At 41.1% G+C, this 16,146-nt stretch overlaps 1 protein-coding gene across 2 annotated transcripts in view; it reads left to right on the forward strand.

Moving 5' to 3' along the window:
• Positions 1-1,163: 1,163 nt before the first annotated feature.
• The window catches only part of slc30a7 (solute carrier family 30 member 7), a 46,582-nt gene continuing 31,599 nt past the window's right edge, over positions 1,164-16,146 (forward strand). Inside the window, exons 1-3 of one of the 2 annotated variants that reach the window (XM_062452680.1) lie at positions 1,164-1,323; positions 1,853-1,954; positions 12,741-12,854. In XM_062452680.1, the coding sequence (XP_062308664.1) occupies positions 1,244-1,323; positions 1,853-1,954; positions 12,741-12,854 (296 nt within the window). In that variant the 5' untranslated portion in view covers positions 1,164-1,243. Of the gene's footprint in view, positions 1,324-1,344; positions 1,747-1,852; positions 1,955-12,740; positions 12,855-16,146 lie in introns of those variants that run through there. The other variant, XM_062452681.1, reaches the window with a different exon arrangement.

Below are 16,146 nucleotides of genomic sequence, written 5' to 3' on the forward strand. Positions count from 1 at the left end.
TGAAGGCATCTGGGAAGACGCCAGTTCTAAGGGATGTGTTTATAATCTCTAGCACCGGACCTGAGACACTATCAAACACTCGCTTAAAGAATGTTGTGGGTATATGATCAATATCTGAGGTTGTGGAGTTAGATTCGCTGACAGTTTTGGAAAGTTCACTAACTGTGATACAGGTAAATGTGCTCATGGTTATGTTGCAGAATCTACTGATGTCAGTTTCGATCCCACTATTAATAATACTAGCTCTGATCAGTTATTTTGTTCTTGAGGCTTTGCTTTCCCCGACACAAAAGTAGATAAACTGCTTTTCTAAGTAAAAAGTATCGGTATCGGTATTGGCAATACTGGCCCTGTATTTACTTGGTATCGGATCGATACCACATTTTGCAGTATCGCACATCCCTATTGAGGCTGCAGAGTGAGATAGAGGATCCCTCTGGATCAAAGAGAGCTTGATCGACTGGTTGAGCCTGCCTGGTGTGTAATACTGTTCATTCACCAATCAGAGGCTTTAACCCGCCCCCTGACTTTTGAGGGGGGACGACAAATTTATTTTGCTGCAACAAGTTACACTGTGGATAAATGAAAGTATAAATAAATAAATGTGAACACATGAAAATGTAAATCTATATATAAACACAAAAACATGTAACATTTATAGATTTTGTGTCTCATTTAATTTGTAATTTATACATTTTGTATGTCAATTAGGCATTAAATTATATAATTAGTCATTTATTTAAGCTTTGTATTATATAATTATTTATTCAAGTATTTAACCATTCAATTATTTAATTATTTATTTATTTAGTTTTGCCCCCTATAATCCTCCATAGTGACAGACCATGAGAAATGCACACACAAAATCTTAAGTATTTTAGGAAATTACAAAGAATATATGTACGAATAGACATATATTTGTACAAATCATAAGCACATTTATGTAAATGACAATTTACAAGTCACAATTAAGAATTTTGATTTTGTGGATCGCAAAACACATTCGTAAATCGTGGAACATTTGTGAATCATGGTACTTGTATTTACGAATAATTTTGAGACATCTCTCTCTCTCCATAGGCTAGGTACTACAGATTTTGGGGTAAACTGTCCCTTTAATACAGCTCTAGTTTTCACTCCAGCCCAGTAGGTTGCAGTAACACACATTTCTTTGGTTGCCAACTGCCCTTAAAAATAACGGAAGGAGAAGAAGTTGCAGTAGCGAGTCAACAGACTAATCAAAATGTTACCCTTATCTATTAAAGACGACGAGTACAAACCTGATAAATTCAATCTCCTTGCAAAGATTTCTGGATGGTTTAGGTAACGTTGGCTAAATGTTTTGACCAAGCTTTATCTTGATTATTTGATAGCCAGCATAATGCTAATATATACACGCTTTTCTTGATTCAGTACTTGGCTACAACTAGCCGAGATCCGATGCAACAGCTGGTTTGCTAGTTGATAAGGTACTTTAAGTGGACATGCAAAACTATTTTAGTGACCTAACCCGAATTGTATTTTGTCAGTACGACTTATGACTGCAACGTTTGCAAGTCTGCCAGTTCATGTGAAGCGTAACGCGTCCAGAACGTACATTACAATGACATTTGGAACAGTACCGTAACGCGTGCCTTTAGTGCTTGTTGGCACTAACTACTAGCTAGTTCCGGGGTCTACCTAGTCCGAGAAACAAAATGGTCTAAACCACACACCAAGATATTTTCCAGAACAGGTCAAGTGATCGTAAGCAAACGCTTTGCTGTACTGTGCTAGTTTGCCATTTTTTAGCGACGCTCTTTAACATCAAACAACACATCAAGTTAATGCAAATCCTCTTGTTATCTTTCAGATCCATCCTCTCGGATAAAACGTCACGAAATCTCTTTTTCTTTCTGTGTCTGAATCTGTCATTTGCTTTCGTGGAATTATTGTTCGGCATATGGAGTAACAGGTAAGTTCATTTAAAGGGTGAGAACCTTAAAACACACAGCCAATATGAAAATGTGCCACGTGTAACTTATCTTTGATGACGATGCTCAGTTGGTGGCACAGGATAGGCATAGTCTTTACTCAATGTAGGCCTAATTTGTGTACGCAAGGCCATATCCATGGAGTCGACATAGCAAATAATTGCATTTGAAAGCTAATTTCTTGGCATTCTGGAGAAAGAAAAAAAATCACTAACAGATGGTATGAACTTAAAAAGTACGTTATTGGGAGCAAAGCTGCAAAGCTATGGAGGACCAAACCTGCCATGTGTAGAAATGAATAAATAAATAAATGTCCAAATACATAATAAAATGAATACATAAATTTAATCCTAATTAATGTAAAGAATACATTGAGTGAGGACATTTTAAAAAGATTATAGATAATTGGTTCACTTTAACATTAATATTTTTATATTCATATATATTTCTGCATTTATTCATTAATTCATTTCTGTATTTCTTCATCTCAATATGTTAATGAGATGTGTCAATAAAAAATTGGTAGGCGGCATTTGACACACTATTGGCACATCGTTTTCAACGCGTTGTCAGGGTTTTTCCTGGGTCAAAATGGGTCTTCTGTGCTAAAAAAAAAAAAAAAGACAAATATATATATATATATATATTTTCTTTTTTCTAATCAATGTATTTATCCCCAGGTTTTTTGCATCTCTCCCCCCCCCCTCCCCCCGCCGAAACTAAACCTATATTTCGGAACAGGTTAACGTAATAGTCTAATAGCTAATGTAATATTGCACATATTTTCGTCCTATTTCCCCTAAAGCAATAAAGTTAGGCTACTTAAAGACACCTTACACTCATAAAGTATGTTCTAAATGGCATAAATGCTGCCAATTAATAATTGACGTAATAACTTATTGTAAATGGTCAGTAGCCTAGCCTATCGATTAAGGTAGGCCACTCTGAAGCATGTGCACTGCCTGCTTCATTTGATCTTGATAGGCTAAGCATTCTGTTGCAAATATTAACAATAAACCCACTTGTTATTCATTAAAACTATTTCAGCATAATAATGCACCTAAAATACAAACCTGAGCAAGGGCAGCAATCGCTATCGAATCAACAGACATGTGCAATTTAGCTAGCAGGGGAAGAATACAAACAACGAAAATCACCAGTTAACTTGATTTAAATTTGCAAGAACTATAGACTTATACAATAACAGGCTTAAATGAACTGACAACATAAGTTATACGACTTACAGTTCTCAAGGACGCACACGCAATCTCAACTGCGGTGTGAAGCGCGTGTCCGACATTCTCCGACATGCACTCTAACAATCACTGCTGATAGACGGCCTAAAATTTTGTACAGCCTGATTTCTGATACCGTGGCGGCAGAAATTTAGCCATAGAGGAAACACTGCACTATATATTATCATTCCAGGTTAAAAATACCAATGGAGGCTGCGTTTGAAATCGTGAATCAAACTTTTGTCAGCATTTTGAGTGGAAATTTCATTTGCATTTGTACAGGTGTATTCGTGCACGTCGGGCTGGCCCTCGCAGCGGAACGTCAGTTTAGTGGCCACTCTGTCCATTCGCGCACCTCACAGTTGCGTATTGATCAGACAAGAAGACACACTTATCAACTCAATTACTATTGATCAAAACAGAACGAGGGTTTGGCTGTAGCCTACTTGAAACATACCATTGAGAACATATTCGCTGACATGCATTGCACGCGTGATGAACACAGCTTGTTTTTTGTTGTTGTTTTTTTTTTAAATGTTGGCGCGCGCCAACATTTTCTCTATGCAGCAAAAACCCTGGTTGTATTCAATTATGTTAACCTTACAAATCCATCCTTGCTGTCATGGACGACATAAATACAGCAATTGCCATTAATCTTCACAGAACAGTAGGGGCACGTGCTGTGCCCCTACTGTTCTGTGTAGAGGCTATAATGGCAAATATAGGACTGAAATGGACACAGTTACGCCTGGGACACACAGGCTGCGAAGCTCCGCGATTGGCTCGCGCTCTGCAGCAATCGTTTTGGCAGCTGGTCGAATGTTTCAGTGAGACGCTTGTGTATTCGGCTGCAGGATGATAAAATTCACCATATTATATGATGTATTTGGATAAACTAACATGTTATTTGTGGGCTATAGCTTATCACTTAACACCCAACTTCACTACGCTGGTAACAAACGGCAACCATGTGTTTACCCCGATAAAAACGATATCTGATCAATTCTCAAAATTTGAAAAAAAAATTAATAAAAAATCCTGATTGTTGATAGCGTTGATTGTCAAACCAGGAGACGATCTTTAATAGCTCCCAATCAAGCAGAAGACACTGAAACCCATAGGCAGGACCAAACGTAATACGCAGATTTTTCAAATTTTCTGCGGTTATTCAGACTGAAAATCTGCGGAATTCCGCTAGCCTTCCTGTTCTTATGTCGGAGCAATCGAAGATGTTCCACAACAGTTTGACACTGAATATGGTCGATTTGAATGTTGACAGACTTTGCAAAAAAGTTTTGATCCATCCTCATAAAGATCGCCTGAAAACTCCCTGGCCCTGTCTCTTGCTGTCATTTTGGTCAATAAGTGCTTCCTTTTCAATTCTTAGCATTTTTGGCTAACGTTTTAATAATAGACGTAATATGAGTTGAAAAGTTTATTTACATTTTGCCTCAGACCAATGCGTTCTACTTGAAAATCCGCGGGTTTTCGTCGGAATTCTGCACCTGCGTATTCCGTTTGGACCTGCCCAGAGGCTACATCACAAACCAACTGATACATTTGGAAAGATTGAGGACAAAAAGTTAATCGAATATGAGAAGTAGCCTAGTCCTACATGGAGTACGTGCTGTGCCCCACAGTGTAAATTATAAGTAACTATTGATTGACAATTGTGCAATCATTAATACATTTATTCGTTTATTTCTGTCTAAATGCATGGATGTGGACATTTATTTATTCATTCATTCATTTCTAAATATGGCAGGTTTGGTCCTCCATACAAAGCCACCTATTGTGTTTCTACCTTTTCTTTGTTGTAGAAAAACAGACGTCCGTAGAAGGGCAGCAAAAAAAGGAGAGTCAGAGAAAGAATCTTTCAACAGCTCAAGGCAGCTCGGTGGTTTATTCAGCAAGGCAGATGTGCGTTCACAAACACATACAGGAAAAGACAACTCTTAATGCCCCAACATTCCCTCTTTATAGTTTAAATGAGAAGAATCCCCCCGCCCTGTAAAATACAATGACGGAATCATATCAGAAAGTTCTAGAACGTTCTTTAACCCTCCTTCCTCAAACCCTACGCCTGTGTGCGCATCGTTTGGCTGATACAGTTGTTGATGAACTTATCTACTGGTTAAAAGCCCATCTCTACTGACCCCCTCTGACGATCTCCTGGCCCGCTTATCTTCAACTTGAAACAACCCCACAAGTCCCCACGTCTTCCCAGAGTGTTTTCCCGCTCCCCTCTTCTAAGTTGGCCTAGAGTCGGTAAACCCTATCACTTTTGATACATCACCTCAGCCCCCTTAAGAGCAGGTTCATCTACTCTTTGACCACACCAGCTGTAAACAATCAAAACCCTTTCCTTTTTAGGACAGGTTCATACTGTTGATGAGTTCAACAGTTCTTATGTGCACAATAACAGCTAATTCCTTCTCAAAACACACACTCTTTCCCATCCTTCAACTGCCAAACCAGCTCCCCACTTGACTTCTCCCCTGTTCTGGTTTGAGCCTGTTCAACATTCAAATCTTACTGCGTAGGTTCTCCTCAGCCATTTTAGGCCACCCTGCCCAATAATCGATTTCCCACGACATCATCTTATTGGGTGTGCTTGTCTTTGGCAAGGGTAGAACCTATATTCATATATATTTGTTAAAAGTATGTATTTATTTGTGCTGTCAAACAATTAAAATATTTAATCGCATTAATGTCATAGTTAACTTGTGATTAATCACACTTTTATCTATTCTTAATGTCCTTTGATTTCTTTTTGTCCCATTATTTTTTTTCTCATTTTAATGCTCTTATCAACATGGAAAAGTGGATCGGATTGCTTAGTGCAAAAGTTTTTTTTAAATTGAAAACAACATTGCAATCGCCTGGCTTTGAACGAGGGGGCGGAGAATTCGCATCAGATGTGTGCTCGGCCATCAAGTGGTATTTCAGACTGGACGTGCTGCGATGATAGCTCAGTTCAGAACGACAAAACACACAGATCACTTTGGTCTTGTCAATGGAACCATTTGGCAACTTTTTAAAAGTCAACTTTCCATTCAGAATCTTATTGGCATCCATTTCGGCATCTCGCGCTCACCATCCACTCAAAACGTAACGTTAGCCTACTACTCTTTAGCCGGCTCGCAAGCCCAAACAAGTGTGTGCGGTGTGCCTGTTTTGTTTCCGGTCTAGTTAGATCCGGTGTGGTGTTGTAGTTTCTCTAACATCAACATCATGTGAAACGGCAACAGCATGTGAAAAAAACGACAAAGTTTGCTAGGCCAAAAAGAAAGTTAATCTCGCGATAAAAAAATTGACGCTGTTAAAATGGGTTTGTGTTAACGCCGTTAATGCATTTAACTGACGGTACTAGTATTTATTTATAATTTTCCCACCCCTAAAAAAAAGTGAATTATTGCACAGCATAGGGCAATTTCGATGTCAAAATGTTTGTCTCGGTCCTGATTGCGTTGCTTGTGAACGTTCCATTTGACGGTTTAGGCATAATTTCTAAAGCCTATTAAAGAAACCCAAATTGGATAACAGTATACTAAGTATAAGTATTGGAAAAAATTGTATTAGTCCAATTAAATTCATTTCTTGAAGAAAATAACATCTTGGAAGTGTCTGTCAGGTTTCAGAAAATATCACCGTACTGAAAGTACTCTCACCAAAATAATTAGCAACCTCAGTCTAAACTCTAATCAGAATCGTGTTTAATCGCCAAGTAAGTGCGCCTGCTTCGTTTTCCTCAATATTACAGTCCAGTCAGGTGTGCAGGATGAGAGTGCAACGGGCATATCAGCTGCAGAGTTCAGTCTATTTCTGTGCTTTGTCTTTATTTTTGTCAGAGTGGAAAATCCAACTTCACATTTGTATGTGGTGGTGAAAGGCAAAAGCAGCAAAATGCTTGCTTTACTTAGCACTGGATATTCAGATGCGATGCTCAGCCAGAATGACGATAACTTCATGACTTTGTGTCGTGTTTTCAATGTACTGTCACTGGTCAGCTGTAGTAGCTCAGTCTCCTCAAATGGAGTTGTCAGCTCAAGGAGTGACAGTGGGCTTTCAAAATCAAAGGGGTTTTTGATCAATTTCTTGTCCCTCAAAGTACCATCAAACCTCTCTTCTGGAAAGTAGCGATTAAAGTTGTCTTTAAGCGCTGTCAGATGTAGTTGAATAAGGCCAGTCATCCGCTTGATACTGGTGTCACTCAACCCATTTTCTTCTATGTGCTGTAACATAGTTGGAAACATGTAGTAGCTGGGTTGGGGCCTGCTGAGTCGTGCATGCCACAACTTCAGCGACTTTTGGAAAGCAAGCACCTGTTCCCAGTTTCTGAAAACATCATCATGCTGTCCTTGCAATTTCAAATTCAGTTCATTTAGTGACGAAAATATATCTGCAAGGTATGATGGGGTAAAAATCCACTCATCAGTAAACGAATAAGCAAGAGGAGATCGCTTCTCAAGGAGGAAAGTGTGTGTATTTAATTCCTGAGTTTATACACTCACAGCACTCTACCTTTAGACAGCCAGCGTACATCTGTATAGAACAGTGTGTGTGTGTTCCGCTCCCATGTCCGAACACATTGCATCAAAAAGCCGGTTGTTGAGTGCGCTACTTTTAATCAAGTTTACAACTTTCACCACTTCTTTTAATGTACTGTCAAGTTCTGGAGGCATTCCTTTTGCTGCTAATGCCTCTGTGGATGAAGCAGTGATTCCAGATTTCTTGCCCAGCTGCCTCCTGGATTCGTTTCACAACTCCGCTGTTTTTCCCCGTCATGTTAGCGGCTCCATCACTCGTTATTCCCTTACAATTAGTCCAGTCAAGCCCGCACTTGCTAACTACATAGTCATTCAGTTGAGCTAATATTTGTTCACCTGTGGTGGTAGTAGTAGGGAAAGTCAAGCAACACAACATGTCCTCCAAAAACTCATTTCCCCAGGTGTATCTCACATAAACAAGCAACGTTGCGCTGTCTGAAACATCTGTACTTTCATCCAATTGGATGGAGAAATCGCCCGCTGATTTGAATCTAGATATAAGTTGCTCTTCAAGGTTGTCTGAAACATCAGTAATTCTTCTAGAAACAGTGTTGTCAATGAGGGGGGTCGATTTTAATTTATTAGCTGTCTTTTTGTCTATCATTGCGCTTACCATGTCTATAGCTGAAGGCAGGATTAATTTCTCCGCAACAGTGTGGGGCATTTTCTCTTTGGCTACACGGTACGAAACCATAAGAGGCTAACTGTGCTTTCTCATTCAATGTTAGGTTTTTATGAAGAACCTTAGCAGAAGACTTCATTTCTTTTGCTTTCCTTTGAAAGAAGTCAAGTGGCTTTCCTGCCAGCTCGCTGTGACGAGTATCTAAATGTATTTTTAATTTGGATGGCCTCAGACTCTCGTTTGCAAGTTTCTCCCCACATAACACACACACAGGCCTTGCATCCTGGTTGGCATTGGAGCAATTAACAAAACCATATTTCAAAAAATAGTCCTTGTATCCTCTCGTCACTAATTTTCCTTTCTTTTCAGCTGGTTCATCTCTTGACACTCTCACAGGAGTTTTTCTCAAGGTGTTTGGCATCAGCGGGTACAATACGATCGGGATGGCTAGTCTCGCTGGCGGGAGCTTGCCTAGCAGCAGTGCTAGCAATACGTGGTTCTGATTCAAGACCTCTTTTTCTGACAACAAAACGATCCATGTTGATGTTTTAACTAGCCATGTGAAACTAAAGTAAAATGAAAAGTTGGAAATAAATGGCAAAAAAAATACTTCTAACGACTATAGCGGCAGTGGCACATGCTACTCAGATCAACACATTCTCAACGTACAGAGGTTATTTTGTCTGACGTAGGCTCTGGCTTGACCTACACATAGTGCTCAGTTCAGTATAACGCCCCATGTGGCTGTGGAGATGGACTGTCAATAATAACAAGTTTAACCCTGAGAACTGTAGCATCCCCGGTTGAAAAGATGGTCTCTTTAACGTTCACAATTCCTTTTATTCAAACCTTGGTTTGCGAACACACCGTAAGAGCTCTCTTACATGATGTGCTTCAATTACCTCGCTAGCAACAAACACAACATCATTACTGACGATTATCAGTACTGTAGCATTAGCAATCACCATTGGCGCATGGCAAATTACAAACATGAAATATGAACAACTTAAACTTAGACATATCAAACAAACCTTGTTCCCTCATCAACCAGTTGCTAACTATCCTTATATTTTGTACTGCTAATTAATTATCTTCATCTTATCTCCGTATTTATTCAACTTAAATATGCTGTGAACTACACGTGAGTGCGCTATCCTTCCAAACTTCTTCTTCTGCAGGTACGTCCGATCACAGCACCTAGCAGCAGCTTGTTGCGCAATCATTTCAAAATAAAAGTAAATACCATATAAACGGGAAAAAAACAGGAAACAAAGCAATAGTAGAAAATGGTTGTGAAGTCATTTACAAAAACCTATGACAAAATAATTATGAAAACATATTTTCAGACTTTGAAAAACACTGGTCTATTTGATGCAGAATCAAATAACAACAGTGTTCATGTTACTTTAATTAGTAACGGAAAGTGGAAGACGTCGTCATCTTATGATTCAGGCATCTACGCTAAGTAGGCCTACGCTAGCTCTAGCTCTACCAATCACAAAATGCAGATGTCTGTTTTAGGGCTGCAACAAATTATTATTTTGATAATCGACTAATCTAACGATTATTAGAACGATTAGTTGACTAATCATCAATTTTTTCACTGATTAATCAGTAGGCTTTGAATGATTATTCAGCTTTGCAATTTGTTAAAACATTGAGTTATACTTATTCTAACTAATAAATAAAACCAGGAAATCACTTTAGCTTTTGAACAAAAATATTTGTATTGCACTTTGAACCAACTGAACAGGCCAATCTCTTTTTGTCCAATTACTCAGTTTTTCATTGAACATAACCCTGTTCTCTTACAAATGAAGCTCTTAATGCTGCTGCCTAATTTAAGAGATTTGTTTACATTCCTAGCTTTATGTCTGTAATGCATGTATAACTGCTGTCTGTGGACATGTTGCTACGGTGTGTTAGTATGCTTGAAATACTGCGTAATGCGTTTTTATCAGCTGGTGTCGCTAACTGGCCATCTTGCTTAGTTCCAGCTGGAGCACACTCACTTCTCACCGTTCTCACCATCTCCTCTCGTGCCGAGATGTTTCCTTTTTAAACGTTCCAGCATGCACGTTGTGCTCCCATGGAAAGCAAGTTCTGCCTTGCATGCATTACAGATGACAGTATTTTTAGTGGAGCGACTTGTTCTGCTCCGTTTGCACGCTGAGATTTTAGCTCTGTTTTCTTCTATTGGATAGCATACGGGAGGGCTGCATTAGTTTAGCGCTACAGCACCGCACTGGTCAAATCACGTTATTGCAGGCACTTAAAATAGGTCCTATGAGATCAAACGATTTGTCGACAACAGAAATATTTGTTGACAATTTTTTATTGTCGATAATGTCGACTAATCGTTGCAGCCCTAGTCTGTTTACTGTATTTGTAACTTGTTGTTCCTTGAAAGGAGGAAACAAATGTATGTGGTTGTTTATTTAGGTATGCTAAATAGTTAAATCATACGTGCTGTGACTTCAAAATAAGTGGCAGACATGCGCAGTTTCCAAAAACCGCAAGAAAGCCGAGTAAGGTGTTCACATGCATCAAAGAATCGAAAAATTGGGCAAAAATCCAGGTGTCTATCGGGTTATGAATACACCGATTAAGACCTTAACCCGACTTTGGAAATCAGATAAAGATGTTCACATGATCGGTTTAATAATTGCATTATTGCCATTATCGGGTTATGATCGGCATATTGGTGTGCATCTAAACGCACTCACTGATTCTACCAACAGGCCATTGCCACTTAAACGTTACTCCAGCAACCCCCCAAATTGTTTTTTGCCAGGGGCATTATGTTAACTATAGGCAATGCTATGTTTGCGAAATTTATGATGGGAGTGTCTTTTTTAATTGGCTGTTCTGTCTGAGCCACCTTGACATGTAGCTAGCTCGCAGCCCTACTATGCTATTTAGCTAACCAGAATGACACCCCCAAATAACCGTAGCTTAACATATTTGTTGTTTTGGAACATGGATTTTCTAATATGCTTGCTTGTCATGCTCTTTATGATACTGTAGGGTAAAATGTGAAATATGTAGCCTGTCGGCCTGACAGGCTACATATTTCACCATCCTACCAGCTGGCTAGCCAGCTAGCTTATTCACTAACCTGACGTTTTTTGTACTCGCCGTGGTCTTGGTGTCTGTCACTTAGGTGGTTGGCGATCAGGGCTCTCAAGTCTCACGCGTTTACTGTGAGACGCATTTCAACCATTTCTCACGCTGATAACATTACGCAAGTTACAGTTATACACAATGATTTATTGAAATAAATGGAAATATAATGAACAGTAATGGAGATTGCTATTGGTTTAGTAAGATTTGGATAGCCTTAGCATTTGAACAACGGGGACAAACAATGGGGAAAAAAAGAGCGGGGAGAGAATCAGGCCTTGTCTGAATAACTGGAATCTCGTGGTGAACTAATGATAGTCAGTTCACATGTAGTCTAATCAAGCACACAGTGTAAATTCATGACAATTTGTCACAAGTGAGAAATTCACATTTACTTTGTCGGTGTGTTGAAGCGGGTCCGTAGTTAAACATGTTTGTGTCGTGAGATCGAAAGTTATTTAGTCAAATATTTCTTTTAACCCTTGTGTTATCTTCGGGTCATTCTGACCCATCAGTCATTGTGACCCACCATCGTATTGCGACAACTTTACCGCATACAAAACATTTTCTTTTAACCGTCGGGCTGTCTCAGACCCCCCACATTGCGAAGGTTAAAAGAAAATGCTTTTTATTTGTTTTTGTATTGGGTAAAATTGGGTGAACCTTTGGGTCATGTGACCCGAAGGCAGCACAAGGGTTAATCCAGCAGTGAGGTACTTCCTGTGTCTAGAACTTCTTGAGCAGTGTTCAGCTTGGCTAGTGTACAGACACTAGCCAAATTAATCCATGGAGAGAAGTGTAGGCGACCGTTTGTCGCTAGTGTTTATAATCCAGAGAAAGGGGGAGGGTTGATGCAGGTAATACTCTTAATTGGTAATTTCTTGGCTTGGGTGTGTCCAAGGTAGGTTGCCACCCGTCCCGGTTTTCCCGGGATTGTTCTCTTTTTTTCAAGGACTGTCCTGTTCTTTTAAAATGATTTTCCTGGAAATGAATTGTCCCTTTTTTTTGGTGACAATGTATATCTCAATTTGAATTTCATAGTTTTAAATAACTTAATTTGTAATTTCCTTGTACTGCTATTCTATTTTCTTCCTGGCTATGTTCCAATTTTGTGTCTGTAAACCTGTCAGATTTTTGTCTAGTGACAGCAATTGCACTTGAAAGCAGGTGGATGTTAACTTCTGTTTTCATTGTCTAATTTGTTCTTTTCTTACTTTCTTTCTTGTTTGGCTCTCAGTTTAGGTTTGATATCAGATTCCTTCCACATGTTCTTTGACTGCACAGCACTCTTAGCGGGACTTGCAGCTTCAGTCATATCCAGGTGGAGGTCCAATGACTCCTTCTCATATGGGTAAATATATTTAGTTTCAGTGCATTGCCTATTGACTATGGTGTTTGTATAAGTATAATTTTAATGGTAGGTTTATTTGAACAGTGAGAGACAGAATAACAACAACAAAATCCAGAAAAACGCATGTCAAAATAGTTATAAATTGATTTGCATTTTACTGAGTGAGTGAAATAAGTATTTGACCCCTTCTCAATCAGAAAGATTTCTGGCTCCCAGGTGTCTTTTATACAGGAAACAAACTGAGATTAGGAGCACTCCCTTTAAGAGTGTGCTCCTAATCTCAGGTCGTTACCTGTATAAAAGGCACTTGTCCACAGAAGTAATCAGATTCCAAACTCTCCACCATGGCCAAGACCAAAGAGCTGTCCAAGGATGTCAGGGACAAGATTGTAGACCTACACAAGGCTGGAATGGGCTATAAGACCATCGCCAAGCAGCTTGGGAAGGTGACAACAGCTGATGCGATTATTCGCAAATGGAAGAAACATAAAAGAACTGTCTATCTCCTTCGGTCTGGGGCTCCATGCAAGATCTCACCTTGTGGAGTTGCAATGATCATGAGAACTGTGAGGAATCAGCCCTCAAAGCAGCTGGGATCATGGTCACCAATAAAACAATTGGTAACACACTACGCCGTGAAGGACTGAAATCCTGCAGCGCCCGCAACTTTCCCCTGCTCAAGAAAGCACATGTACTGGCCCTTCTGAAGTTTGCCAATGAACATCTGAATGATTCAGAGGAGAACTGGGTGAAAGTGTTGTGGTCCGATGAGACCAAAATCGAGCTCTTTGGCATCAACTCAGTTATCGTACTCGGCGACTTTAACAAGGATAATCTTAGCCACAAACACACTCCCCAAATACAGACAATTCATCAAATGCCCCACCAGAGAAGGGGACACTGCATCACTGCAACACTACGGTCAGTAATGCCTACCACGCCGTCCCTCGAGCAGCACTGGGACACTGACCATGCCATGGTCCACCTGATTCCTGCATACAGGCAGAAATTGAAGCTCTGTAAACCTGTTGCGAGGACATCAAAACAGTGGACCAGTGAGGCTATCGAGGATCTGCGGGCGTGCTTGGACTGTACTGACTGGGATATGTTCACGACTGCTTCCAATAGTTTGGATGAACTCAGAGACTGTGACATCGTACATCAGCTTCTGTGAGGACTGCTGTATTCCAACACGCACCAGGGTGAACTTCAACAACAACAAGCCCTGGTTCTCTGCAAAGCTCAGAAGGTTGTGGCTGGTGAAGGAGGAAGCTTTTAGGAGTGGGGATAGACAGATTCAAGGAGTCTAAGTAAAGGTTTAGCAAAGCGGTGAGAGGCTAAACGACTGTACTCGGAGAGACTACAACAGCAGTTCTCTACTAGCAACTCAACTCTGCTTCTGTCTGGAGAGGGCTCAGGCAGATCGCCAATTACAAGCCCAGAGCCACCCACACCACTAACGACTGAACCTGAACGAGTTCTATTGCAGATTTGAAAGACAGTTGGACTGTCCTGAACTACCCCTCCCCACCCAAGTGGACTCCCTCCCCCCCCCCCCCCCCCGTGATGACTCTCTCCATTCAGGAGAGAGAAGTCAACAGACTGTTCAAGAGGCAGAACCCCCACAAAGCAGCGGGGCCAGACGCTGTCTCTCCTGCCACCCTCAAGAAGTGCGCTGACCGGCTGTCTCCGGTGTTCACCAACATCTTCAACACCTCCCTGGAGACATGCCATGTGCCAGCCTGTCTCAAGTCCTCCACCATCATCCCCATGCCCAAAAAGCCAAGGCCAACAGGACTTAATGACTACAGACCCGTCGCCCTGACCTCTGTGGGAATGAAGTCTTTCTAGCGCCTTTTGCTGGCACACCTCAAAGCCATCACAGACCCTATACTGGACCTCCTGCAGTTTGCCTACAGAGCTAACAGGTCTGTGGACGACACAGTTAACATGGCCCTCCACTTCACCCTACAGCATGAACTCCCCAGCATCCTACGCCAGGATCCTGTTTGTGGACTTCAGCTCTGCCTTCAACACCATCATCCCCGCCCTGCTTCAGGACAACCTCTCCCAGCTGAACGTGCCCGACTCCACCTGCAGGTGGATCACAGACTTCCTGTCTGACAGGAAGCAGTGCGTTAAGCTGGAACACAAGTCTCTGACTCCTGGTCCATCAGCACCGAATCTCCTCAGGGCTGCGTCCTTTCTCCTCTGCACTTCTCCCTGTACACCAACAGCTGCACCTCCAGTCATCTGTCCTTCAAACTCCTGAAGTTTGCGGACAACACCCTCATTGGGCTCATCTCTGGTGGAGATGAGTCGGACTACAGGTGGGAAGCTGACAACCTGGTGACCTGGTGTAGCCAGAACAACCTAGAGCTCAATGCTCTTAAGACAGTGGAGATGGCTGTGGACTTTAGAAAGAATACAGCCCCACTCACCCGCATCACCCTGTGCGACTCCCCAGTCAACACTGTGGAGTCCTTCCGCTTCCTGGGTACTATCCTCTCCCAGGACCTCAAGTGGGAACTGAACATCAGCTCCCTCACCAAAAAAGCACAACAGAGGATGTACTTCCTGCGGCAGCTGAAGAAATACAACCTGCCAAGGACAGTGATGGTGCACTTCTACACAGCCATCATTGAGTCCATCCTCACCTCTTCCATCACCATCTAGTACGCTGCTGCCACTGCCAAGGACAAGAGCAGACTGCAGTGTATCATCCGCACTGCTGAGAAGGTGATCGGCTGCAATCTGCCTACCCTCGAGGACCTGCACACCTCGATGACCCTGAGGCGAGCGAGGAAGATTGTGGTCGATTCCTCCCACCCTGGACACACTGTTTCAACCACTCCCCTCCGGCAGAAGGCTGTGGTCCATCAGGACCAAAACCTGACACTGACACTGTCACTTTACCTCATACTCTGTCACTTTAACATATTCAGTATTATTTTTATTCGATATTATATTGTATAGCTCTGCCAGTAGTTTATTTTATTTTGTTGTACATTTTCTACATTTTATTTTTGTTCATTATGTTTAAATGTTCACTGTATGCACCTGCCCACCAAAGGAAATTCCTTGTTTGTGACCACTTACTTGGCGATTAAACACAATTCTGATTCTGAAATCAATTCATAGCAATTTTGACATGCGCTTTTCTGGATTTTTGTTGTTGATATTCTGTCTCTCACTGTTCAAACAAACCTACCATTAAAATTAGACTGATAATTTCTTTGTCAGTGGGCAAACGTACAAAGTAAGCAGGGGATCAAATACATTTTTCCCTCAC

This window comes from Osmerus eperlanus, chromosome 26 (genome assembly GCF_963692335.1).
Source record: "Osmerus eperlanus chromosome 26, fOsmEpe2.1, whole genome shotgun sequence".
Classification (NCBI taxonomy): Eukaryota; Metazoa; Chordata; class Actinopteri; order Osmeriformes; family Osmeridae; genus Osmerus; species Osmerus eperlanus.